At 38.2% G+C, this 27,150-nt stretch overlaps 1 protein-coding gene across 1 annotated transcript in view; it reads left to right on the forward strand.

The window, feature by feature from the left end:
- TNKS (tankyrase) overlaps nucleotides 1-27,150 on the forward strand; it is a 127,758-nt gene that overhangs the window by 63,994 nt on the left and 36,614 nt on the right. The window contains exons 4-9 of the mRNA XM_063421721.1: nucleotides 1,087-1,123; nucleotides 1,975-2,050; nucleotides 20,444-20,538; nucleotides 23,503-23,569; nucleotides 24,009-24,195; nucleotides 26,159-26,280. Of these exons, the coding sequence (XP_063277791.1) occupies nucleotides 1,087-1,123; nucleotides 1,975-2,050; nucleotides 20,444-20,538; nucleotides 23,503-23,569; nucleotides 24,009-24,195; nucleotides 26,159-26,280 (584 nt within the window). The remainder of the gene's footprint in view (nucleotides 1-1,086; nucleotides 1,124-1,974; nucleotides 2,051-20,443; nucleotides 20,539-23,502; nucleotides 23,570-24,008; nucleotides 24,196-26,158; nucleotides 26,281-27,150) is intronic.

The following is a 27,150-nucleotide window of genomic DNA, read 5'->3' on the forward strand; positions in this document are numbered from 1 at the left end:
CAGTGTCTTTCCTCACGTGTAAGGAGGGTTTCACTGGAGGCTTATTACAATTACACATCGGAGGCAGCACAAAGGGTTTTTTTTTCTTCTTTCATGACAGCTGCTTCTTCCTATTTTTCTTATAGCATTGTGGTTAGAGGCTTTAATTCTCTGGCAGATGGTATACAGTATGTTTTTCAAACCCTCTACCTTTTGGGTCTAGGATACACTCTGTTCTGTGACTGCATAAAGCTGCTAAAAAGCTATTTTTCTAATTTCTGGATTGAAATTACATTCCATTTGTATTGCACAATATCATCATGATTCAGCTTTGTAGAATATTGTCTTACTTCCATGGGTTATCTTGTTCCATGCTCTTTTTAAAATACTAACATGCAGTTTTAATCCTGTGCTGCAACAACCCTTGTGAGTTGTCTATTTTAACTTGAGACTTCAGATGTAAATGTTGCTTTAACATTACTCGTGGTTATCTGTAATCTCAGAGTCTCGTAGCAAAATCTGTTGCAGAGTTCATCCTCTTTTGTCTGTGTTTTTTATTTCAAACGTGTTTTTTTTGGAAAGTGGCTGATGATAATACCTGGATTTTTTCTTTAAATAATCCCTGCTCTTCTAAAGAACTTAGTGAGGTGTAATATTACCATTCAAATAGGCAGGTGAGAGCCTTGGAGACTGGTAATTTGTACCTTTTCAAAAGCCGCACTGCCTTGCTTTGTCTTGGAATTTATTATGCTTCCCAAGTATAATGTGACATACTGAATAGGGCAGGGGGTGGGGACATTGTCTTCAGCTGACATGCTGTTATCAGCGGGACTGTGTTTCTGGACACAAGATTTCGCAGTCATTGGTTGTCCGAAGAAAGCCTTTCCATCTGAGGATTGGACAAGAAGATGCGTCAATTTGCTGCCCGTCTCCAAGGTACTGGTGATACTGCCTCCACAAGCTGGCTAACGTCACAGCTCCATCACCCAGCGGGGTGTGGGCTTTTTTTCTCCTCTTCTCTGTTTTAATTCTGTATTTGCTTCCTACTGCATTTCTTAATCTGTCTTCTGCCAAATGCTAACAGCATGATATTTTGCAATCATTTAGGTGAATACAAGAAGGACGAACTCCTGGAAGCTGCTAGGTGAGTGCTGCTTAGAATATAAAACATATTTTGGGGGTGGAAGCAGGCGAGCAAAAGGGGTTTTTAAAATAGTACTGTTTTGTCATTGCCTTTCCATGAAATGCTGCAAGCAAACCACTTAATTAGCATAAATCTCTTCAGACTTTAGTCTGGTACAAATGTAAAAGCCTGTTTATGTAATTGAAATCCCCCACTATGGTAGTTATAAGGTTAATATTGAGTTTTTGCTATAAGCTGCTTAAATCCTCTTTATTGTTTTGTGACTGTTCTTTTTAGGGGCAATTTAAATATTGGAATCTTTCTTTTCTTTGGGTTTTTACTGCTACTATAGGATGTATTTTGAAAGTAGGTTTTATCAGAGCAGAGCATAAGAAAGCCTATACAAAAAGTGTGAAGTTCAATTGTATATTGCAAGGTGCTTTTCATTCCTTCTGACTGCACAAGACCATTTTATATAGACCGTTAACCCTTCTAAAAAAATTTGGGGTATTGGTATATAGTTGTTTCAAATGTTATGGGCCATATGCTATGAAAATATGTTAAATTCAGAACATTTATTTCGACAAATGGCTTTCAGAGGATCTGTAGAATTAGAAAAGGGAAATATGATGTTAAGGAGAGAAATTGAGGTGTTTTTGTATGATCTTTTGCAACACATTTAACTGCAAATTCTTTTCTGTATTTACCCTTGTTTTCGAAATGTTCAGAAGATTCTTTAGCTATCCAACATTCTCCCTGCCACAGTACGAATTTCAATATATGATACTTTGCAAAAGACTTGCTAAGGAGATGGATATCAAAGAGCTCTGCCCTTTTTTCCACCCTTTCCATAATCTTCTCCTCATTTACAGGAGTGGTAATGAAGAAAAGCTGATGGCTTTATTGACTCCTTTAAATGTGAACTGCCATGCAAGTGATGGGCGTAAGGTAATACCTGCTTTATATTTCAGTTACTTAAGAAAGGCCGATTTAAGCATACTGGTAAACATAGATGTATAAACCACGACAATGTATGTGGAGGGGGGAACATGTGATGCCTTTTCACTATAAAATTAAATGCTGTTATATTTGACACTGGCAGTTGTGACAGATTAGGTCGGCAGACATGGGTTTTGTATGTGTCTTCTAAATGTCAAATCCTGATCTTACATGTAAAAAAACTTTAGGACCTTTTGTAAGAAAAACAAAATATACTGTTGCAGATGGATAAAATAACTAAGGGAAGAAAGTTACTATTTGTATTCGAACATTGTCTGGGTGAGGTGCTTGGTATTCAGCTTAGCTCCTAATACACTGCCATGTAATCCGGCACTGTATTGCTATGTTTAACACCTTCTGTATTTTTTTAAATTTGACATTATCATTTTGACTTTCTGTGGCAGAGATGTTTGAATGAGTTAAATTAAGAATTAGCTGAAACTGGAGGAGGGAAGAACATACGGAGTGAGAAGTAGATCCTGTGATTTTTGATGTTTTAGACTTCGAGATGATAGTCTGTCTAGACTGTTGATATACAAATGTTTGGGGGGTTTTATTTGGTTTGATTTGTTCGTTGGTTTGTTTGGTTTTTTTTAACTGCGTATCAGAATGTTTTTAATATGTATCTGTTACAGTCTTTCACCTGTAACAGTACATCTCATTTTTGGAGAGAAAAGCATGGGAGTGTTTTCTTTTATGTTTTTTTTTATTTTTTGATAGAGTGTGTTGGAGCATAGTATAAACTGCTGCCCATCCTGGACCTGTTGTGGAACAGCCTAGTTCCACTGAAATCAGTAAATATAGGCCAGTTTACACTTATTTTTGATTAAAAGGTATGTTGTTAATGCAAACAAAAAATACAGCTCCACAAAAATTTGTGGTTTTTATACGCATCTTAAAATGTTTCTCAGTTGTGGTATTTACCATACATACTATGTCACAGAAAACTCCGCTGGTTTTTTGCTCATTTATATTTGTCACTGATTGAAAGTTGATGCATCTTCCGGGTTTTGAAAGCAATTGATTTTATGAACTGTGGACAGGCAATTGAACAAGGGCTTTATTTAATTTGGCGGTGTTGGAACTGATTAAACTCTCTCTACATTTTAAGATTAAACATATTGTCCATATTTCTTGATTTTTTTTTTCATTTTTTTAGGACTTTCCTGTTCAAATAAAAGTGTATTTTGGTATTAATAGTGCCCTGTGTTATAATTAAATGAGGTGGTGCACAGCAGTGCATTACTGAGTAATTGAGCCCCCATCATTGTTGTTCTCAGGCCAAATGCAGAGTTATGTTTTCTGTCAACAGGGCAAGGTATAAGCCCTTGCAGATGTTTTATTGAATGTTTATCATTTCAAAGTAAAAATAAAAAAAATTACAAAGCTTTTAAAATTCATATTGAGATAGCAGACAGTACTTATGTATTATTGCAGCCTCTGAATTAGTTAGAAAATTTATGCCCAAAGCTTGGAAAGCATATTGCAGTTAAAGCTCCTGTGTGTGGACATTTCAAAAATAAGGTTGGTTGGTTGTTGGTAAGTGCACTGGTTTTTGAAACTCCTTTTAAGACGCCTTGCCGTTGATATTAATTACCTTTTTTAAAATTATGTCTACCAGATATATTTTTTCTACCACCACACATGTACAGGCTGTGGAAGGTTTATTAATGCTTTCTAGTAAGCATGCTATGTAACTCTTAAGTATTTAATTTGTAAAGTAAAGGTTTCTGTACTGTACAGGTCCTGTTCTAGTGCAAGATCAGTTGGGGTTTGATCATTTTAAGCTGTGATGCAAATTAAGTGAGCTTGTAAATTAAGTCTCTACTGGTGTATCTGCTTCTAGTCGTGATCTGTGATCAAGTGATCTCTGGTGATTTGCACTAGCTGAGAATTTGTCCATTTTGGAACTTGCTTTTTGCATTCCTTGATGCTTTTAGTAATTATTTTTTGCAGATCTTCTGAGCATTCAAACCTCAAACTTAAGACAGTGTAAGGCTGCAGTTTCAATGCAGCTCTCAGGGCCAGGAATGCAGACTGCAGATTGGCCCGAGATTCTCAGCATCACGCTCACCCTGCAGTACAGCTGTACCCACAAACTCTTTCTTCAGTCTGTGCATTCCTTGATCTTCTGAGATGTCCAGCTCTAGTCTAGTGGTAAGGGAACACTTAGCTGTGTAGGTGAAGAAATTGAGAAATTACTGAATGGGTAGTTATTTCTTCTGTATTAGGAGATGGTGGTATTTTTTCCCCATACTTTGGGATGGGACTGTATGCAGTTTACCTTTTTCCCCCGTGAGGATTTTTCTGTGTCCCATGCATACTAATATCTGGGGTTCTGGATTTCTCAAACACCACATGTTCTGTGAAGTTGTGCTTTATAGAATGGGTAAAAGGGGTAGAAGATGTGGACAGTATCTTGCTGGTTTGAAACCAGCAAAGGTTGTAAATAAAAAAGATTTATTGCATTCTGGGTGGTGCTTGTAGCCTTTTGAAAAGTATTGACAGCCAGAGTCTGATTCCTATTGGACAGGATTCCTGATTCTGAAACAGTTACATCTGGTGCTGATAACCATCTGTCTATTTAGGATAGAGGTCAAGACAAATAGGAATGAAAACTGAACTTCCTTCTTCCCTTCCAAAGTCACAGTTTAGGTAGGTTATGGTCATTGTAGAAATGTTCACATTACCGAAGCTTTTGAGCTGTTGTCTGAAGAGGGAATATATTTTGTGTAGCTACTTTTGCCATTATTTTGTGGATGGAAGAATGAAGGGGTGTGCAAAACAAAGAGCAATTTCATACATCAACTAAAACATTCCTGCATACCAACGATTATGGTAGTTTTTTGGGGGTTTGATGACCAAAGAAAATCGGCAATAATATATCAGAAACTGAAATTTCATTGAGCTAGGTAATGATTGATTTTTGTGCAACTACTGACTTATGTGCTTATTGAGTGTATATGAGGGCACAAATAATGAGCTGTATAGTGCAGAGCTATATGGTACTGTGTAAGCAAGTGAGTATTACACAAGGGTAAATTTCACAAAACCAGTTTTTTAAAAACTGTCTTATTTGTTTACTTTTTAAAAAGCAATGCTTGAGCTGAAATTTAATAGTGCTTCATGGCAATTAGTCTTGCTTTGAATTTTTTTTAACAGGAGGCTGAAAATTTGCCCAGTTGTTAGGATATGGTGTTGTAAGGCAACATTTACATGTTGTACCACTTTTGTTCACATTGCTTCACAAAGTATTTGCAGTGTCAGAGCACAACTTAAGACACAGCACCTGCATAGTGCTGTGGGTCTGAAATTTTTGTGCATCCTGCCTGTGAGTACTGCTGGTCTCCTTGGTCTTTGCATTATCTATAGAAGCAATGACTTCTGGAAGACAAGCCTATGGTGTTGATGTCAGCTGGTACTGAATTTCAGACTGTTAAGAAGCCAAGGCATCCGTTTATCTGTCTATGTATGTAAAGGTATGTAGGCTTTAGAGGCTGTTATTTTGCCTCATATTTTTCTTTAGAGTTGTCTTTTTCAAGACTTAGTGATGAGAAATTCTCAGTAAATGTTTTTTGACTCTTTTAAATCACCAGGTTCCTCTCTGCTGCTGGAAATTAAAGCTGTATTACTTTGTTATGGGAGCTGGATTTCTGACTTGTTACAACAGTCACTGCTTACCTAAATCAGTGGCGAGAGACAATTTAAAATCATAAATATGATGGTTGCAGGTTGAGTAGAAGCTCTTATTTCACTCATTTCCTTCAGAAAGCTGTTCGGAACACTAGAAAGCTGTTTAAGGAAGAAATTGATGTGGCCTCCATTTTAAAAATGTAGAATTATCTCAGTGGATAAGAAAGCATTGATTTCAGCAGTTCAGACGAGAACTCTTTTCTACAAGACACTTCCTGTATGACTAATCATAGCTTTCCAAAGTGATCTGCATCCAGCTGACATGGTAGCTATTAGCAATAGGAGGTTGGATTTTTGTTTTGAAGTTGGATTTTTGGTTGTATATAATATCCTGCTCCTGTACTGCATTATACATGTTCAGATCCTGCTCAGGTATTGGTTGAATAAACCCTTTTCTTATGCAAGGGTTAACTACTCTGGTTAGGAGTTACCAAAAAACCAGTTTGTTTGGTGGTCTTCTCAAGGTGCATCTCTTGAAGAAGAGCAAATATCTAGTATTTTAAGTTCTTAGGAACATAGAAAAGTAATTTAATGAAAAATAAAATGCTAGCTTTGTCCTTTGAAGTAAAGTTCCTGTTGCAGCTGCCTTTTGTATTTACATTTTGTATCAGCCATATGAAAAACAGAGAGTGCAATGGCATTACCTATGACAATGTGGTCCCAGGTATTAGTTCAACTTGAGGCAGAATTTGGTACCAGAAGGCTGCACAGAATGCAATTCCTCTGCAGCTACATTGTTTTCTGTCCTGCACCTTCCCTCCCTGCTTCCTTCCTTGGAAACTAGAAATGTTATTTCTGCAACAGGTGAATCAGGGGTCCTGCAAACAACACACCTCAGTTTTTCCTTGCACGGCACCATCCAGTACTATGGTTAATGTAGTGATGCCATGAGGAAGAAAAAGCCAATTAATTCAAATGCCATTTCTATCATGCATGTGGTCCTGCCTCACTCATTTGCACTGTTGTCTTCTGACTTGTTGTGTCCCTTTGTTTATTCCCAGTTTTCAGTCCTTAAGAGCTCCCAGTACCAGTCTTTGGTATTTTACTTCTGCAATGCCTTTGTTGTTACACCTTTCCAAATCATCTGTAGACAACCCTGGATCCAAAATACCAGTAACAGGCCTTGTCATTAAACTCTGTGAGTTATAGGAGACATATTTGCCTTTTGAGTTTGACTGAAGCTGTTGCTTCAGCCTGTTCTTTCCTGCCATAGGGATGTTGGATTTTCTCGTGCATGGTGTCATTCTGGTTCATTGGCACAGGGTTCAGATGTAAGAAATCCAAGTCTGAGAAGGTCTGCAATGCAGTGCTGAGTAGCAGCATCCTTGGCCTGAAGTGACCACTGCAAAAATCTTGAGAACAAAGTGCCCCTCAGCTTTTGCTGTAGTACATCCCTGCTACACCAGCTAGCATTCCACTGGATGAGATTGTACATTCTTTCTCCTTTTCCTCTGCTTCTTTCTCTCTATTGAGAGATCAGCCTGTAAACAAAGGGCCAGTAAAGAGAAATTAAATTCTAATAAGATCAGGTGAGTTACATCTTCACGTACTAGAGAGTCTTCAATTTGCTGCTGGTAAGTGAATTTTCCAACTCCTCTTCCAGAACTCTGGTTGTTTGCAGCCGTTTTCAAGAAAAATCCTGCAAATCAAAAGAAAATTGGTTTACCTTCCAATTTCTGAGTCTGCATGGAACAACCGATCCACATTTTCACAAGCTTTCCCTTTACAGTTATTAAGCCTACAGACTTGGGTAGAGGTTTAAATTCCCTTGTAATATTCTTGGCTATAGGAACTGAGAGTTGAAGAAAAATGCCACGTACTGCAAGATGTGAACACATCGTGTGCTAGCCAAACTGTAAACCTTCACAATTGTGTGCATTTTTCTTGTGCTGTGGAATAAAAGTCAAAACTAATACCACATAAATCCATAGGTCTGTTTGTTCTGTAAATCTATGCCATTGAAATCATATTCAGATTGGGTGTGGAATATGTTTTGGAAGAAACTATTTCACATACAATAAAAAATTGTTTGAGTATTGGGAAAATCTACTTTTCTACAGACAAAAGCTGTTTATTTGAACAAAAGAGTTGTGAACAGATAGCCAATGTAAGGCCTTGTCATGCCCAAGGGTGGTTGAATGTCAGTGTGAACTTTACACGTGTTTGGAGGTCACATGTTATATCTTACCTAGTTTTACAATTTGCATTTCAACTTTCTCAAAGTTTTATGAGCTCTTCTACTGATATGCATTGTTTTTTTGTGTGGTTTGTAAATACAGTCTCTACTTTTAAGGCTTATCTGCAACAAAAAACCCCCTAAAACTAGTGCAAAGGAGAGGAGCAATGGCATCATACGGAATAACAGTTAACTGTGTATTAGTCTTGGTTCAGAATGAGTGCCTTCTTCATTAATCTAATAAAATGAAAATATTAAAAATCGTTTAATGAGATGTCATTTTGTTTCAGAAAAAAGACAGCTCCACAAATCCAAAATACTTATTTCAGAATAATTGGATAGACAAGCCCTTGCTAAATTTACTCAGTTGCTACTTACTAGCATAAATGTCAGTCTGGTTTTGATGAAGTGCTATAGACTCAGTTTTGTGGGTGGGGAATGTGCAGCTTTTGGGTTCTGTATTTGTGGTCCTGCAAAGATTTGCCGGAAGTTTCCTGATGTGTGATTACAGCACTGTAGAACTGCAGTTACCAAAATAAGCAATAACCACAGGGGTTGTTAGCTGATGTTGGCTAGTGTAAAGCTGGCTCTGGCTGATGGCTTCTAGACACTGCAGTCTTTGTTGGCACTGATCTTGTATGTGTTTCATGAAACACATGTGTATCGAGATTATATTCAGGGATGTGAACTGGTAGATTGTAAGTAGAAACACAGAAAGCCCTGGCTTGGATGGGACCTTAAAGATCATCTAGTTCCAGCCTCCCTGCAGTGGGCAGGGACACCATTCACTACACCAGGTCACGTATTTGAGTCAAATATTTTAAATCAAATCCTGTACGCAAAATTGAAAATCCTGTACTGTAACTTCAATTACAGTAGTTAATGGTGTACTGTAAAAAAAGGAGGTGACATTTCCAACATTACAAGAAGATTACAAAGCAAGTATCATAAGGTTTGAGTTGTGCCTTGGGCAGAAGTGCCCAATGCCGTATATGTACAAAGAACATTCAAAAATAGTCACAACTGTGTTTCACGTTTAAAACACAATCTTATTTGTTATAGAAAGATAGTTCCCAGGCTTCATACATGTTAGGAAAAGTGACAAGTTACACATTTTCTTACGCTGTGATCCTATCTTACTTCACCTGCCAAGCATGGTCAAAGTTGATAATGCAAAAACCCCTCTGCACACTTTGTATAGTATAGATGACTTGGCTTAATTTCTATCCCTGGTGTCACTTAAAATCTTTTATATCCAAAGATGATATCTTTTGAATAAAATCTAAAACTGATGTACTTGCCTTTAAGTTTCTATTATGAGATCTTAAATATTTTCCCTAAAATATTTCAATGAATTCACCTGTTATTTGAAGTGTGCTGTGTCGTGTTCACAAACAGAAATTCTGCACCAAAAGACTAGAAAGAATTTGTTTACTCTGTCATCATTGTCTTTGTATTGTTCCCTAAAATTCAGAAAATCTCATTTGTTAGATCTTAATTAATGTGCTCTTCAGGAAGCCTCAAATGTGTTGAAGGCATGGGGTGTTTTATATCTGAATTGTTTCCCCCTTGATGATTAGCTTCACACCAGAGATGACTTCCCACATTAGGTTATTACCCATCTTTTGTCAAGAGAAAACAAGTCAAACTGGCAGATTTGGGCAGAGCTGCCATGTAATATTTTATGCACATTAACTAAAAGCTGTGTTCTGGATTTGGCTCCAACAGCTCACAGAGCATCCAGAAGCCAAGTACTGATAATATTTCTTCCACTGTGATCTCAAGAGTGGAGCCCTTTCCTTCACAGAGCTTGCTGAGATTATGTTTGGAATTGAAATGGAGCAGCTCAGTCCAGGGACTGAGTGCATTTGACTTTTGTATATGGTTAACTGTAGTGAATACTGTAGGTGATATTTTCATGCTTGGTGTCACTTTCCTCTCAAAATCCCTGCATGTGAGCGTAAGAAGTACTGAGAAGTAAACTGATCAGCTTGCATTTTGCTTTTGAATGTGGTATTAGTGTCCTTTGTGGCCTCTCTCTGTTGTGACATCTATCATTTAATTGTACACTGTTTCCTGTCTCTGCATGCGGTTGTGCAGCCACCTGAGGACCTAACATCGTCTTCCTGATAAACCATTGGTGACGATTTAGTTAAAAACCTGTTGAGTACCCCTATTATAACCTATATCAGTTGGCTTACCCTTATGAATGTGCTTATTGACTGCTTCAGAAAGCCCAAGGTTTAAATGTGAAACTTCTTTTAACAGTATTTGATTCTTCCCAAGCAGAAGTGTTTATGCAGGTGTTTACTAATTCTAGCTGTTAATTAGATTGTATTTGTGCTTGTACAGACATCAAGATTACAGGTCTGTATGTAGTTCCCCAAAATGTGCAGTAATGATTGGTTTGTAACTTCATGTCTTCACATACCAGAATAATCTTATGTGAAGGTCACGTACAGCTAGTAATTCACCTGTTTCATTCTCCTGTGCTCCCCAGAGTGGATCCAGTTTGGTTCTGGCAATTCATTTTGGTTCTGGGGATGACTACCTCTTCTATGCTTAGTTTAGTTTCAGACAGATCCTTTGCAAAGCTTCATCATGCTCCTGGATATGCACATGCTCACTCACCAGGATCCTGAAATAAGACTTACTGTTTTTTCTAAAAGTTCCTTTAGCTCTTCACAGTGCCTTCTTGCCTTTTAAGACCTCCTTTTCTTGCCCTAGCATGACCTTACCCCACTGAAATGGCTGGTGCATTTTGCGCTCCTAGTCGGTTGCAAGAAGTTGTCTGGTTTGAATTCATTTCACCAGTTACTACTTCTGTTTTTGCCTGTCTACTTGTATTTTTACCTCTAAACTACTGGAGTTTGTGGTCCTTGTGTTTTTCTCCAGCTTATAAATTCAGCTTTTTTAATGTCCTCTCAATTCTAGTAAACTCTTTTAGCTTGCTGTTGGTGATACTGCCTTCTTTCACTATATCAGGCCTTTCCCAATAGAAGGTATGCATTAGCAAAGCATCTCCAGTATTATCTTCGTTAGTAGCTTTTCTGCTGTCTGTAAGGCAACAATTTTCTTACCTCTAATTCTAGCTTATTTTAAAAAACATGCTGTTTTTTTCGTAGCTCCACTTTATGATGGTTAGTGCCTCATGTTGGATTATTTTAGCAAGCATTTCCCCGTAGATAAGTTGAATCTGAGTAAGTTACAGCTGCTGTTGAAGACAGCTTCTACTGAAAGGTTTTGCTTCAGATGTCACTCGGTACCATCCTAGTAGTAGTTGCATTTACCCTTGTGGGCCTTTATAGCCTTCTTGCTCTGTAGAAGAGTCACTGAGAACATCCAAACATTTCACCTCTTAGGTCACCCAAAGCCCTTGTGTTTTCTGCCCTTGCTGCCTCTCTGATTTCTCCCAGCACATCAGTTGCGACTTGATCGTACAACCGCATCGTTGACTTCAGAGGTTGTATGGATAATTTAGAGTGATCAATTTAGTTCTAAATGAAAAGAACTGCAAATACTTACGTGCAGGGAGAGATGTATTTACATAACCATTTCTAAAAGTATTGTTTAAGTTGACTGAGAAGATGAAGGATAAAAGGGGAAGAAAACACCAAAATAAAGCATTGTAATTGATGATGGATATATCACCGATGAACAAGAAAATAAAGGTGTTTTGATTCGTCTTTTCCAAGTAATACTATATGTGTCCACTTACAAAAGAAACTTATTTTTTATAGATAGAATTCTTTAGAATATTCTTAAACTATAACTATTGCTTTTCAGTTGGAATTACAAGATACATCCTCTGCCCTGTATTTTGCAGGGCTGCTCTTCAGAGGAATTGTGAAGGCTATTTGATTGGATTATAAAGTAATTTAATTATAAAATTTGCAAATTATCACTGTAATGCAAAAAGAGCATTTTGTGTATTTAGTTAGTAATTATTTTATATTCATGTTTTAATTAAATTCCAAAATGTAAGATATAAATATTTCTTTCATACTCAGCACTGGAACTGAAATGTAGTCAGTATGCAAGTGTTGCTCATAACAGTTTATTCTGACCCCAGTTTCAATAAAATGAGTGAAGTGCTGAAGCCATGTTAATGGAGAGAATGGTCAAATTAATTTATTCCTTCTTAATAATGTGAAAATACTATGAACTGAAGCCTGGAAAGTTTCTAGTTGGAGGGGGAAGGTGGAGAAGCAAAGTAAATGCATAGAGATGAATAGGAGAAGTAGTAAAAATACTAAGATAGATAAAAAGAAAAGGGAAATAAAAGATTGTTAGTTGACTGTAGTACGAAAGACCTTGATGTACATACAGACTGGGGAACAAGAGGCTGGAAAGCAGCACTGTAGAAAGGGACCTGGAGGTGCTAGTTGATGGCAATCTGAATGTGAGTGGCTGAGCCCTGGCAGCCAGGAGGGCCAACCCTGTCCTGGGGGGCAGCAGGCACAGCCAGGGAAGGGAGGGGATTGTCCCGCTCTGCTCTGCGCTGGGGCAGCCTCACCTCAGGTGCTGGGGGCAGTTCTGGGTGCCACAATACAGAAAACACTCTCAGGCACCTGGCATCATTCTTGGGGTGTCCTGTGCAGGACCAGGAGTTGGACTCAGTGATCCTGATGGGTCCCTTGCAACTCAGTATATTCTGTGACTCTATGAGGATTTTGATAGCAAGTGCTAAAAGAAGAGAATGTAATCAAAAAAACCCAGCACTTTTGGTTCTTGATGATTCAGTGTGCTTCTTCAGATTGCCAAAAATGGCTGTGTTGGACACACTGATACTTTTGAGTAGTTTCTGTGTAGTGTTCTGCCATATCGTTCAAGCCAGCATAGATCTCCTTCCAGTGTTAACATCAGCCACATTCCCTTAGGAGAAGATAGTGGATCTTCACTGTAATTTTTTCTTTATGTAGCTCAGCAAGCCACTATTCCCTCAGCTGTCAGCATCTATCTCCAAAGAAACAGTGTATACTCCTCTGCTTCTCTGATAATCAATCTGAAAGTTCCTCTCCCTGTGTCATTGAATGCTGTCAGATATGTATTCTGTCTTTCTGAATCTGGGAAAACTACAAATGCTACTTTGTGGTGAAAGCCCCAGATTTTCTTTTTTGTACTGCAGTTCCATCCCCAGCTACACCTTCATCATATGCATGTAGAAATGGAAGAGATTCTCATAAAGAATCCCATTTTCTGAGAATACTACGGTTTTGTGAGGAGTGTTACTTAGTTTTTCTGACACATCCTCTGTGGAACTGTTTCACCAAATGGTGTTTGAGATACGTGCATATACACAAGAGTTTTGGGGAGGGGAGGAGGTGTTGCATTTTAATTCTTGTTTAGGAAGAGGTCAAAGATTACTAGTGCCCCATTTATGGGATCTGCTGTTTGTGAAATCCTTCAGAGCTCAATGGTGTTCCTATTTAAAGATTTAAGTGTCTCTTCCAGCTCTTTACCTTTTCCTGCTTAGTCTGTGTTTCAAGGTTTGTCTCTAAAAGTAATGACAACACTGCAGCACTACAAGCTGGGGACAGAGTGGCTGAACAGTGGCCTGTTCAGACAGAAAGGGACCTGGAGGTGCTGGTTGAGAGAGCAGCTGAATATGAGCCAGCAGAGCACCCAGATGGCCAAGAAGGCCAATGGCATCGTGGCCTGGATCAGGAATGGTGTGGCCAGCAGGAGCATTCTTCCCCTGTAGTCAGCACTGGTGAGACCACACCTTGAGTGTGGCATCCAGTTCTGGTCCCCTCAGTTTAGGAAGAATGTTAAGGTGCAAGAGCATGTCATGAGTTGGGCAACAAGGCTGGTGAAGGGTCTGGAGCACAATTCCTGTGAGGAGCAGCTGAGGAAGCTGGAGTTGTTTAGCCTGGAGAAGAGGAAGCTCAGAAGATACCATATCACTGTACAACTGCATAAAAGGAGGGTGTAGTCAGGTGAGGGTCGTCAACCAGCCACAGGACAAGAGAACAAAGTCTTAAGCTGCACCAGAGGAGGTTTAGATTGGGCATTAGGAAGAATTTCTTCACAGGAAGAGTGATTGGTCACTGGAACGGGCTGCCCAGGGGGCTGGTGGAGTCACCATCCCTGGAGGCGTTTTAAGAAGAAACTGAATATGGCCTTCAGTGGCATGATCTTGTTGACAGGGTGATGTTCAGTCATAGGTTGGACTCAATCTCAAAGGTCTTTTCCAACCTAGTTGATTCTGTGGTTTCCCGTTCTACCTTCTTTTCTTCTTGAAATGGAGACACTCCAGTTATTTGTTTGTCTGTCCCTGTGCAAGATCACACTTGTAATCCTGTCAGTGCTTCCCTATGCTAGTCACGTAGGTAATTGTAAAAGCTTTTCTATTATAAATCTCTTGCCCCCTTATTTGTCAACACTTAGCCAAAGTTGCAGTACAGTAGGGTCACTATGTTAATGTGTGGAACTGATACCAACCCTTGTCATGCGGTCTTAGAGGTTTAGACATACAGTCAGAAAACTGTGTTGTCTCTCAAAGGTCAGATCTACGAGAGAAGCATTCAGTTGTCAGTAGTTTGGGCAGTACAGCCCCTGAAAAGGAATAGATTTGAATACTCACTGGATATGAGGAGCTGGTCTGCCACCCAAATAAACCTCTTCCAAATGAGGCCTTACTCTCTCAGTGTATTTGCACTATTTTTAGTCTTTCTGTGTTTTTCAACTCTTTTCCTTGAGTTCATGAACATTTTTGCCTGATGATGCTCTGCCCTAGCACTGCTGTGTCTGTGAAATCAAGCTGGTTTTGTCTTTGCTGGTTTGCAGCTCAAAATAATTGGTTCCTCACCACCACCAACCTCCCCCTCCAAGAGGCGATCAGATATACCAGACCTCTAAATTGAGATACTGTGTGACTTGCAAATTCTGAATTGGTGAGCTGTTCAGTTCGTTTTCCCTGTCATTAGCTGTTAGAAAGCAGTATGTGAAATCTGTGACATGATGTTTTTTGGAATTTTACTCTACTAAGCCTGTCCAGTTCAGTAATCTAATTAATTACTACTGGCTGTGTTCTGAAGATGAAGCAGTTAAATTACCACTGGAAACAGTGTAGTGAGAAATGTCTTCCTTAAGCATTTTGTAATTATTGTCTTTAAAAAATTTGTTTGTTTGTAGGGGTGTTTGTTTGTTTCTTGTTTACTGGTTTTTTACATAAGAAAAGTAGTTTAAGCTCTTCATTCCTGTGCTTATCTCTGGAGCTGCAGCTAGCTCATCTACAATCAGCAGTCTGATAGTATTTGTTTTCCTGAAGCAGCATCTGTAAGTTTGTCCCTAAAGCATAATTGTCAGCCACAAATTTAAATAACTCAGTACTGCTGTAAAATGGCCAAGGAAGCTGCATGATTACGGTGACAAGTCATGTGGCTAGTGAACAGAAGAACAGCCCCTTTCCTGTTCATTAAAAGCATAATTCGTCAGTCAGGGTTAGGGAGCTTCATTTCTGTAGTACCAAATGTTTAAGAGCATTATAGCACAAATATCATATAATTATTTTGAATTATTTGAAATATGTGTTTATAGAAGGAAATGTTTTGTATATAAGTCCAGTCTTGGCACAATACAAACAAATATTAATGAGCTATTTCCCAAGAAAGCTTCCAAATTAATTTAAAATGAAGGTGTAAGATGGGTGCACTGTTTAAAATTAGAATGCAAGTTAGTATCTGAGCAGCAAAGGAAAAGCCTGATCGTTTCCACGGTGGAAAAGTTTAGGAATGTGTCTGCCAAGTTGTGGTGTTGTTGCAACTTGTTTCCTTACCCCATTAATCAGAATGATAAAGTGGTGACAGGAGGCACTCCACTAGCATCCGGAACGTCTTCCTGATGCACCCTCATGATTGATGTGGTTCATTTCAGAGATGTCTGCGAGAGAGCAGCATCAAGCACAGACTACTGTGATTGGAAAGAAAGATTCTGTCATAAACTCTAACGCAGTAAAGAGAAAGTTGTTTGCTTTGCCAGGATTCAGGACATCTTTCAAAACAGTTTTATGCAAAACTATGAAACAAAGGTCCCTTCTGTTATTAGCAAGCCCTGTGCTCTTCCCTTAATGAAAAGGAGGTGAAACACTTCTCTGAAGTGAGTTTGTATGACAAACTAAAGAGTTTTAAGTTATTTTTATTGCAGTTTTCTAAGGGCAGTATGCTATGAATAAAGGGTTTTCTTGGAACTACATTTGTTAAATGGGAGTTTGCTGCATACCTGCAATTTCCAAATCTACTAAACCTGAAGATAGTTAGTAACCTGAAGTTACAGACATGATATAAAAAGTCACAAAGTCACAAAGATTAAAGTCTGCATGAAACATTTTAAAATCCCCCCATCCCTATTTTTTTTTCCTTTTTTCTTTTTTTTTTTTTGGGGGGGGGGGGGGGGGTAGGTGTGGGGGAGGTGGTTGTGTGTGTCCTCTGTCAGCAGGGAGCTGTAGAGGAGTTAACAATAAGCATACAAGTATCCTTGGGTATTTTTTGCCAAGCTTTACTGTTTCCCCATCTGTGTAAGAGCCACCTTTACTGGTGCACAGCCTTGTGGAGACCTGAGCATGAGAGTAGCCATATGTCAAGGCCGGAACTGGCTGTCAGTGTTGCCTCTTTATTATGAGAATGCCCTTCCTGTAAACAGTTAAATTAATTTGTTATAATTCTAAATCACTGTATGGTGATGTAAATAAGATGTACAATGAGACATTATTTATGTAGTGAGATTGTTGATTTTAATAGCCTTCGGGATGGCAAATTGAGAATGAGAGAAACGCATAGATTAAGATTTTTATCAGATAGCATTATATAAAGATTTCGGCATTAAGAAACAGGAACAGGAGATATTAGTCTTTAAAACAGTTCCTGCAGCTGTTATTAATCATGCAGATAATGCATAATATAAGATGGTTACATAAGATCCCCTGGTTTAAAGTTGCCCTTAAAATGTGTAATTTGAATCTGAAATGAAACTTTCTTCTGAGGCAATGGCAGCAGCCAAGAGCTGCTGAAGACTCTTTAGCAAGGTAAGAAGGGAAATGGAGCTAGCACTCCCACGTTGCCTGTGGACAGTTTGCTGAAACAAATTTTCAGATTTTAGCAGAAGCTGCTCAGAGCCTGCAGCGCTGGAGATCCCTTGGGGCCCCTTTTGTTTGATGCAGGTGAACAGGGGATGGCAAGGCGGCTGACCTTGAACAGGGGTCACCAAATCAGCTGTTGGTAATGAAGCAGTGCAAAAATACCTAGGGCTCACTGAGGACAGTATGAAATCTAAAAAATGCTTTTTTTGTATTCCCAGGCAACACATTATCAAAAAGACTGCAGGCAAAACCACCTGCCTTACTATAAATAGTAGGTATATAGGTTGACAGCGATTGCTATCTTGTGTACAGTGATGTTCCTTAAAGGGCTCAGTACCTGCTTTGGCTCAGTTACAACTGCCATAAAACTTTCAAATAATGTGAGCATCTTGCATGATGATCTACTTGACTTAATAAAAGTGGAGTTATACTCTTTAATTACACTAGCAAGTAAGACAGTGTGATTGGCCTGGTAACTGTGAGTGTGAGTCTTGTAAGTTAAGTGCCCTGTAAGGATTTTTGTCAGTAAGTCTTGCCAAGTTTTGCAAGACACGAGAGGACAGGTTAATTGATAGCTTTATTAAATCTGTTTTCTTAATATTCAAGTGCAGTAGACATTGCTGTCAATGGTGTTTAGTTTTTACTTCCATGATGCTATATAAATAAGCATGTTAATTTCAAGAATCACTCTCTACTGCCATCGTTCACTTTTTTTTTTCTTTTGAGGATCATGTCATCTAATGAGTAGTTCATGTAGCACAATGTTATCTTTTAGGTACCTAGATTCTGTAATTAGCATACAAAGTTGTAACTCCAGATTAGTATTTTTGCCTGTTAAATCTATAGTAATGAATGCTTTTTCTCATGAGAAGTCTTTAAGAATCACAGAAACAGGATCTTCCAGTTTTCTCCTTCCTGAAGCATGTGTAAGCACAGCATTTATAAGAGCCATTTAGCCAAACTAATGAGCAACTGGGAATGCTGGCTTGTGGATACAGGGGGAGCAGCACTCCGGGTTGTCTGCTCCTGCTCCTGCATGTATGTGTGTTCACTTGTCCTTCCTTGCCCATCAGTTAAGTGGTCTCTCTGACCCTCTGACTCCCTGCCTCTCCAGCACTGGGTGTTCACAGTTGCAGAGTTGAAGCACACTTGTCTGGTGGAGATCTCAGCCCCGTCTCCAGGGATGGGCACAGGGAACATCCTCCTTGGAGAGGTGACTGCAGCATAGCACACAGCTTTGCTGAGGGTGTGGTAGGCCACAGGGCAAGCACACCAAATGTCAGGTGCTTGGCTGCAGGTGAATAATTCCTGGTGTGCTGGGCAAGACAAGGTACTCTGTATTTCAATCACTAGGGTGTCTGCATGCCCTTGCTTGAGAGAAGGAAGTAGCTCACCTTTCTGAAAGACAGGGATATAAAAGTTATCTGAAGATTTGGTTTAACACTGATTTACTTAATTTATGCTATTTCTTGTACAGCTATAAACTTGAAAAGTTTTAGGTTCCTTCTCTAATGAAGTTATTTGGCAAATGCAGGTCTGTTAACCCTAGAAGTACAAAGTATACAGTCTCAGCCTGAGTCATCATAGTTTTTCTTTTAATTTTAAAGAGTGAGCAAGACTCTGGGGTTATGTGTCTTTATGGAGAACATCTCTGTTAATAATGTTTCCTATGAGTAAAGCATGATTTTGGAAGTCTGCCATCACTATTTCAGAGGTGGCGCACAGACAAGAATGGATGTAGTTTAATTGTAGTGAGGTTCAAGGATCCTGCAGTATTCCAAACATTTAATGCTTGGCTGCAGTTTCTCTGGAGTCTAGACCTTTGGATAGACAGACTTTTCTGTAGTCCATTTCAAATTAATTTTAGGTTTTCTGAGTTACTAATTTGATTGATAAAACTGGATTTAGTAACTAAACCAAGACAACTGTCAGAATAAAACGTACTGAAATATTTTGCTAATGTCTATAGCAGCATCATCCTTATTCACATTTTCATCAGAGTTTAAGATATGCAGAAGACAGCTGTTCTATAATAGGGGCAGATATAAAAAGAATATATTGCCTTCTAGATCAGTTGAAATTAGTTCAGCAGAGGATGCCTTAAACAGAGTAATAGGGCCTGATAATCTCTGTACTAAAAGGTTGGACATATTTGTTGTTACTGGTATTTTGTATCTTGGAAACACTCTGGGGATCTTCATGTTTGGAATGTTAGAGGTCCTTATCTTGAGTATAGATAATTGTGAAGACAGGTCTTATGGAAACTTGCATAACTGTTTCCCTAAATTTACTGAGTTTTCCAGGTGTTTTTCTAAGAGATACCCTGTGCTGTCATTTCTGGTAGTACAACCTGTGTCCTCAGTAAGATACATGGGACACTTGGTAGTTGTCAAAGGAGTTACTCTTTCTGAAGCAAAGTAGCAATGTGTTGAGACTTACGTGAAATATAATACAGACTTCTCCCAAACTGTGGACATATAAAATCTGAGTTCCTGGAAATCCATACTGTTTATGGATATATAGTGCTGCGGTTTATCGCAGATGAGACCATTTGTCTTGATTTTTTTGTTTTCTAACCTCTTGATAGTAGTGAAATGTGACATCTCCCCTTGTAATACTGTATAACAATGTTTTAATGCTGACAGTAAATCTATTCTTGGCATAATACAGTGAGATATGTAAGTTTTCCCATGTTTCAAGCTGCTTTATGTGTAGGGTTTTACTGTAAGAAAATGGTAACATTTGGGTGCATGCCACAAAATAAATTTCAACAAAGATCACTTTAAAATCCTCTGCTTCTCAGCCTTGGGAAGGAGGCAAAAGCATCATCCATTTCTGTAAGAAAGCAGTCCCCCCAGGCCGAGAGAGCACACAAAATTAATTTCATAATAAAAAGCTTTTAAAATGAACTTAAAGGGGAATTACTCTTGTCAGCTCAAAAGCTTTCAGTTAAAATTCATTTGAGTTAGCCATGGAGAAAGGTGTTATTACTCTGTTATTATGCAACAAGGTGCATTACTGCTGAAGACCTGTATTCCGCAGGAAACTGCAATCTGCATACAATTTTCTTTTTGTCTTACCACAGCACAGTACAGAACACATATGGATACTTCTTTGGTGCAGAGATGATGATAATGATTTTTAAAATTAGTTTTAAATTAAGAGGCTGTTATTGCCTTAGGGGTGCCTGTATTCTTACCCACCTTAAGGCATATTTTTTTGGTTTAACAACAGGAGGCATGCGCTGTGTATTTGTTAATTCAACTAATCACAGAAGGGTACTTCAACTTATCTTAGTGCAGTGTATAAGAGAAACTAAGAGTATTTCAATAGCAGAAAGTACAGGACTTCAGACTGATGTGACTCCCTTTCTTCATCTTCTTTTGTTTTACAGTCCACTCCTTTACACCTAGCAGCTGGCTACAACAGAGTTCGGATAGTCCAGCTTCTGCTTCAGCATGGTGCAGATGTACATGCAAAGGACAAAGGGTATGTAAAATTAATTGATTGATTACCTGTTTGCAGCAGTGGTTTTGTATTAGTCAAGATAAAGAATTATTTCTTTGGTTCATGTTGCAGCATAATCTCAAAATAGTTGTCTAAGAATGTGATATTTGCTTCCAAAATTTGAATGTGCTTCAGATTAGTTACGATTGCACTTGTTTTGAGTCTTCTTTTACACCCTTAAAATTTTTTCAAAAACTTTGATCTTTACTTCCGTTCACAGGCTACTCTTTGAAATTAAGGACTAACAGCATTATTTTTGGAAAGGCAATGGGGAGAAGATACAAGGGCTAACTGAAAGATGTGCATTGAAAAACTTATCTATGGTCTCATTATCCTGTTTCATATGTATGGATGTAATTCTTCAATTAAGAAGTAACTTCAATAATGCTCATGTGCTCACAACTAGTGGTCCTCGTAGATATATCTTCATTGAAGCTGACAGCCAAAATCAAGATACAGTAGAGGCTAAACTATTCCACTTTTGCATTAAGGGTGGTAGTTATGTAAGATACCAGCAAAGTGCACAGCAGTCAGAAATCGGAAATGATAACATGCTGTGCGTTGTTTTCAGCTATACATTTCTGATCTCTAAGATGATTATTTGCATGATGGTTGGATTGGAAAGCTTAGTCCTAACATTGTAGAAATTGGGCCCTTGGTTAAAGGCATACATTTTGTATTCAGAATCCGTAGAAGTAAGATATGTGTGTGTGTGTTGCCTCCAGCAGCAAGCTTGAGGCACTTTCTGTATTTTTGTTTTCTGCCGAGTCCAGCCTAGTGTTAGAAGAGATTTTAAATTTTATTAGCTTCTTTCCTTTCTTCCCCTTCTCTCCAAAGACAGTCCTAAGTGTATTTAAACTCTTAAGGTTTGACTAATTGTAACTCTTTCGTCTGTCTATTTACACTAATGGCCTTTTTTAATGGTATTGTTGTTGAATGCACAATGACATATTATACAAGTCAAAAAACAAAAATACACTGAAACCCCCCCAAAAACAACAAAAAACAAAACCACACCACAACATCCCCCACCAACACAGAAAACACAACAAAACACCTCCCCCCCCAACCCCCCCCCAAAAGCCCACAAAAAATAAACCATAAAAGTTCTACAGTAAAGCTCCATATAATACCTATTCAGGTAGATCCAGCATTATTTAAGCAAGTTGAAGATATTTTACTCCTTTCCAAAATTTCGGCATCAATTGGTAGAAAATTCCAGTATAGAGTCTGTAATGAGTTTTGAACTATTTGCTTGGAATGTGTGAAAAGTAGTTAAGTTGAACTTGAACTTGAGACTGGAGCAGGAGGGGAAGGAAAGCAAACAAAGGAAAATCTTTCAATACTTACTCTATACTGAACTTAAGAACAGCCCAAACATATTTAGAAACATGTAACATCCTAAACTCCCACTTCTTTTTTAGTGGCATCATACATTTAGGATCAGTGTGGTGTTTTGTTTTACCTTGCTGTTTCTTATTTATACATGATTTATAAGTAAATAGGCCATAAATAACTGTCACTTGTCATTTAAGGAGCTAAATTAGGCTACATTGATTCTATAGAATTCTTAGGTTCTCTTCAATGGAGTCAATTCAGAGAAAGTGCTTGGGAATTGTTCTGTATTTTCAAAATGGCCACCACTTCTAGTTACTCTCAAAGAGAAGCCCAGCCAAGGAAGCAGCTCTTTCTCCCCTGGTCTTTGCTTTCCCTTACAGCTGTTCTGCTGGAAGAGGGAAGGGGAGGGGATGCTGCAGAAGTGACTAGGTGTATTGCTGCAGCGATTGTCTTTGCTGGCAGGCCTTGAGGGCCTCAGTCCTCTGAAATGACCATCCTTTTGGGAGGGGATGGGGTTTTTTGAGTGCTCTGCAGAATGGATGGTCTCTCTGTCTTACACGTGCATGAGTTGTAATTAAGAAAAGTAATGATAGAAAAAACAGTCTGAAAATTTTCCCCCAAACATATTTTCTTCTCCTGTGACAAATGTGTTGCTGCTTCTGAGAGCACCCACCTTAAAATCAAGTTTATTTAATTGCTGTCTACTACTTGCTGTCCTAATTCTAAGTTTTGCAGTCCTAGGAGTTACCCCGTGTATTTTTCATAGGTATTATGGGGTTAATTGTGGTATTCATGTATTGTATCTACTGATCTGTTGAGCCGTAGCTAGCCTGTCATGCTTGAATGAATTAAACTCATTTTGTCCTCTGCAATAATTGCCCACCTCGCATCTCCTTCTCAATTCAGGACTTTTACTAGATCTTGTGCTTGTGACTAAATCACTGTTACTTCATTTTGCTAGTGTCATTTTTAAGTATGGCCTGCAGTAATACAGCTCTACAAAAATTACAGGGACTCTCTTAGAAGTATCTTGAATAGTTAAATAGGTTGTACTGTAAAAAAAAGAAAATCAGGTCATTCCACAGTCTAGAGCAGCAATTTGAGTCTGCTTTCCATGGATATTTGTATATCTTCATAAAATACCCAGGAGTTACGTTAGTGTTATCTGGGGAGTTTTGCCTTTCACATAGCATTTTAAACATGAATTCCTATTTAGGCAGAAGCAGAACACTGTTGAGGAAATTGAATGTGGAATGGGACTTTTCCCCCTCCTTAATAGCTTCAAGAAAGATTACGTCAAAGCCAGTTAATGCTAGTCTTAATGGTAGATTAAACATCTGTGGCCTGTTCAGGCAAAAAACACCCCACAACAAAAAACCCTCCAAAAACCAAGTAACAAAACCCCAAGTGTTAATGCCACTCTTGAGTAATGTGTTGTTTGGGGAAGTCAGATTTTCCCATTAGTTTGTAAATCCTAATTTTTAATACTTAACTACTTAAATATTTTAACTTTAATTTCATCTTTTCATCTCAGTAGAGAGAAAATTGTTCCTCCTGTAAAAATGCTGCTTTAACAGAACTTGTCACTTGCCTTCTTCTTCTATGCAGTGGTCTTGTGCCTCTTCATAATGCATGTTCTTATGGACACTATGAGGTTACAGAGCTGCTGCTTAAGGTAAGCAGAAGAATGTAAAATAATTACTGTTGGTTTAGATGTGCTAGATGAGATATGAACTGTTTGTACCGGAGTTGAAAAGTAGGATTTTTTTTTCTCCTACTAGTAATAAGTTTCAAACATCATGTTGTCATTTCGGAAGCCTGCAAATTTAGGTTATTTTTGGAACAGTATATGTGGCTTATTCTTTATCTAATTTCTTTGGACTGATAGTAGACTTGAATCTGTCTGTTCAAAAATTAGCTCACACAGAAATTCTGTGTTTTTTTCACAGATTCAACGGTATTTTTGTGCATGCTGATATTTTTGATTACATTTTTTAGGTGTGTGTGTTCATACATGAGTGATTTAAACAAATTTTTATAATAAAATGAAAATTTGCAAGCTTTTTAGTTGTTGGAGGTGATTTACCAATCCAAGGCTTTTTTTGCTGTGCTAGCATGGTGCCTGTGTGAATGCCATGGACCTCTGGCAGTTCACCCCGTTGCACGAGGCTGCTTCCAAGAACCGTGTGGAGGTCTGCTCCCTCCTGCTGAGCCATGGCGCCGATCCCACCCTGGTCAACTGCCACGGCAAGAGTGCAGTTGACATGGCTCCAACGCCTGAGCTCAGGGAGAGACTGACCTGTAAGTGTTTCCAGACTGAAAACACTTGTTGGTGGGTGGAAAGGGATGCTTTCCTTCCAGGCCATTGTCCTCAAGCTTCAGAAGTAGATGCAAAGCGGCAGAGTAGCTGCAGCTGTGCCATGTGCTTTGAAGTGTGCAGGTACCTCTGATACATCGTTTGTCATATTGCCTGATTTTCTGAAGTTTAGAATTATTAAGGCACTGCTGAATCAGTGACTTGGGGGTTTTTTGTGTTTTCAGTCCAGTTGAGTCACTCAGGTGCCTCTATATTGAGGCTCTGTATTTAATTTAGAAACTTACAGAAGGTAGGTACCTTCGGTGTGCAGCCTTGGAGATGGAAATTCCATCACCTCCTTTCATAGTTTTTGCAATCCTTATGCTGTTTGTAAACCAGTATTTCAACTCTAATTTTAATTTGTATGGCTTTACCTTCCCTCTTTGGGGAATTTGTTTCCTCACTGTAATAAAATGTAAAAGATAATTAAATGAGCATTATGAAGTTACAGAAATCTCATTGAGAATTAGATTTTCAATTATAAATAAGTTTTTGGTTTTATCTCTCACCAGAAGCCCCCCAGACACTAATAATATGATCCTGCACTACTCACAATCACAGCTAGTCAGGTTTTAGTCTAGTCACTATTGTTTGCAGGGGAGAATGATGAGATCGTAAGCAGCAGAAAACTTTGATCTAGAGGAATAGAGGAGGGCATTAGTATCTGTTAGGTACTTCTCTACTCTGAGTCTTGAGCTAAAGCTTCTGGCTCTGAGGAAGGTTAATTTAGCATTTATTTAAATTAACAAGCAAAAAAAAATCAATTTAAACTTCAGTTCATTTCTGTATTTAGAGTTCCTCTAGAGCAGTGGAAGAAGATTCATGTCCATTAATATATCCACTGAAATTTGTAAACAAATTTGAGCATTATGTCAAATTTGACAGTATCTTGATGGGGTTGCTTGCATTTGCATCCCAAAATATCATGTTTTTTATGTTCTTGAGTTGTTTAGACTTATACTTTGGGAATAAAGTTACATTATGTTTGCTTATCAAGATTTATTTGCACTTGTGCTTTGAGTAGTGCTTTGCTTACAAAGGAATTTAAACCAGACATTAAAACAAAGGTGAAAGAAGAAAGCCCCTTGTTAACAAATTTAGGATTTCAAGCTTGCTTATGAAACAAAAATACTTCTATTTTTACTGAAATTGAGGTGGGGTTTTTTTTAGTTCCTAGGGTCAGATGTAATTTTTACTAACCTGCCTTTTGTCTGTAAATTTTAAAAGAAGCACTTCTTTTCAAATCCAAGGTTATCTAAAACTATAATGAACTAGCTGCTGAGCTAAAAAAGATAGGGAAGTAGCAAATTTAGTGATTTGTACTTGCAAAAATATACCTGCTATCAAAACTTGTTTCATCTTTGGAACAGACTGGCTTCAAGTGCTTAGGTAGTTAGCTTTCTTTAAGACCAATAGTTTAGTATTTTATATTTAAATTATATATATATATAATTGTTGGTTTTGTTATTGTTGTTATTTATATTTTTATAGAAATTGTATAAATACTTAGGCTTTACAGTGAATTATTTGTCACACAAATACAATAAAGTTTTTGACAAGCAATTGTAATGCTTTCTTTTCTTAAGAATATCTCACAGCATTGTGCTCATTTGAACATAGATGTGGGTAATGTAGAAGTCATATATACATTTAATGTCAAGTGGCTGGAGTATAAAAGGGGGAAAAGCTGTAAGGATCTAACTCATGGAATAACTTCCCCTCTCCTTTAGCATGTCCCTTTGGTTTCAGCAAAGCTTCTTTCATGTTCTGTGTCTCAGGTCAGCTGCCACCAGAAGACATGCAGAAGCAGTCCTCTTTCCTCTTAATTGAGTATAGCTGTCTTTCTGCAGTAACATTTATAAATGTGACATCTTGCTGAATATTAAATGTGTCTTTTTCCTCTAACAGATGAATTCAAAGGACACTCTCTACTGCAAGCAGCCAGAGAGGCAGACCTAGCCAAAGTGAAAAAGACACTTGCTTTGGAGATCATTAATTTTAAGCAGCCACAGTCGCATGAGACAGCACTGGTGAGATAATACAGTCAATCCATTTGTTTTATGATGAATGTGCTGGTAGCCTGGAGTCAAGGAATTTTATTTCTACATTGTGAAAATACATTCATCATCTGAGATTGAGAATTTGGCACTTTCTGTACTAAAATAAAATCACCATTATAGAAAAAACATAATTTATCACCTTTTTCCTTCCTTCTGGTAGATTACAGAATCTCTCCAGCCACTCTTCATCTTTTTATTTTTCACTTCTCCTACGTTTTTTCCTGTGAACCGGTTTTTTTGTTAGTCTGTTGCTGTGGTTTTTTTATGGGGTTAAATTTTATTTCTGTAGCCCAGTTTTCTTCATGTTTTATGTGAGGAAACTTGGATTACAAATTTTCTTCATAAGATACATAAAATTGTGGTGAAAATAGATGCATATCACAGGGTATTACAGGTTTGGAATAGTACTGACAATACCACATTAGCTGTAGAAACAAGGTTCTTTTGAGACTTTCCTGCTCTTATTTAATTGTTTAAAGAAGCAGTGGAGGCAAGGAACACAGCCAGTATCCCAGATGTAGTGAAGACTTTGAAGCTGAGACTGATGGTATTATTAAAACCACTATAGTTATGATACTTTATTCCAATGGAACATTTTCTTCCCAGTGGCAGGTCTCAGCTGCAGTCATGCAATTGCATATTTAGTGTTGGAAACGTTGTGATTGTGATCAGAACATTGTGTGTTGGGTACTAAGCATCCATATGCTCTGTTTCCTCCATGGAGGACTCTAACCTCTTCTGAAGGTAGAAGCAAGATAGGGAGGAAAGGTTTATAGGCTGAATGTGAAGACACTATGGAATCTGGGAGGATGTTATCCTTTTCTTTCTGAGTCTATCAGC

This window comes from Prinia subflava, chromosome Z (genome assembly GCF_021018805.1).
Source record: "Prinia subflava isolate CZ2003 ecotype Zambia chromosome Z, Cam_Psub_1.2, whole genome shotgun sequence".
NCBI lineage: Eukaryota > Metazoa > Chordata > Aves > Passeriformes > Cisticolidae > Prinia > Prinia subflava.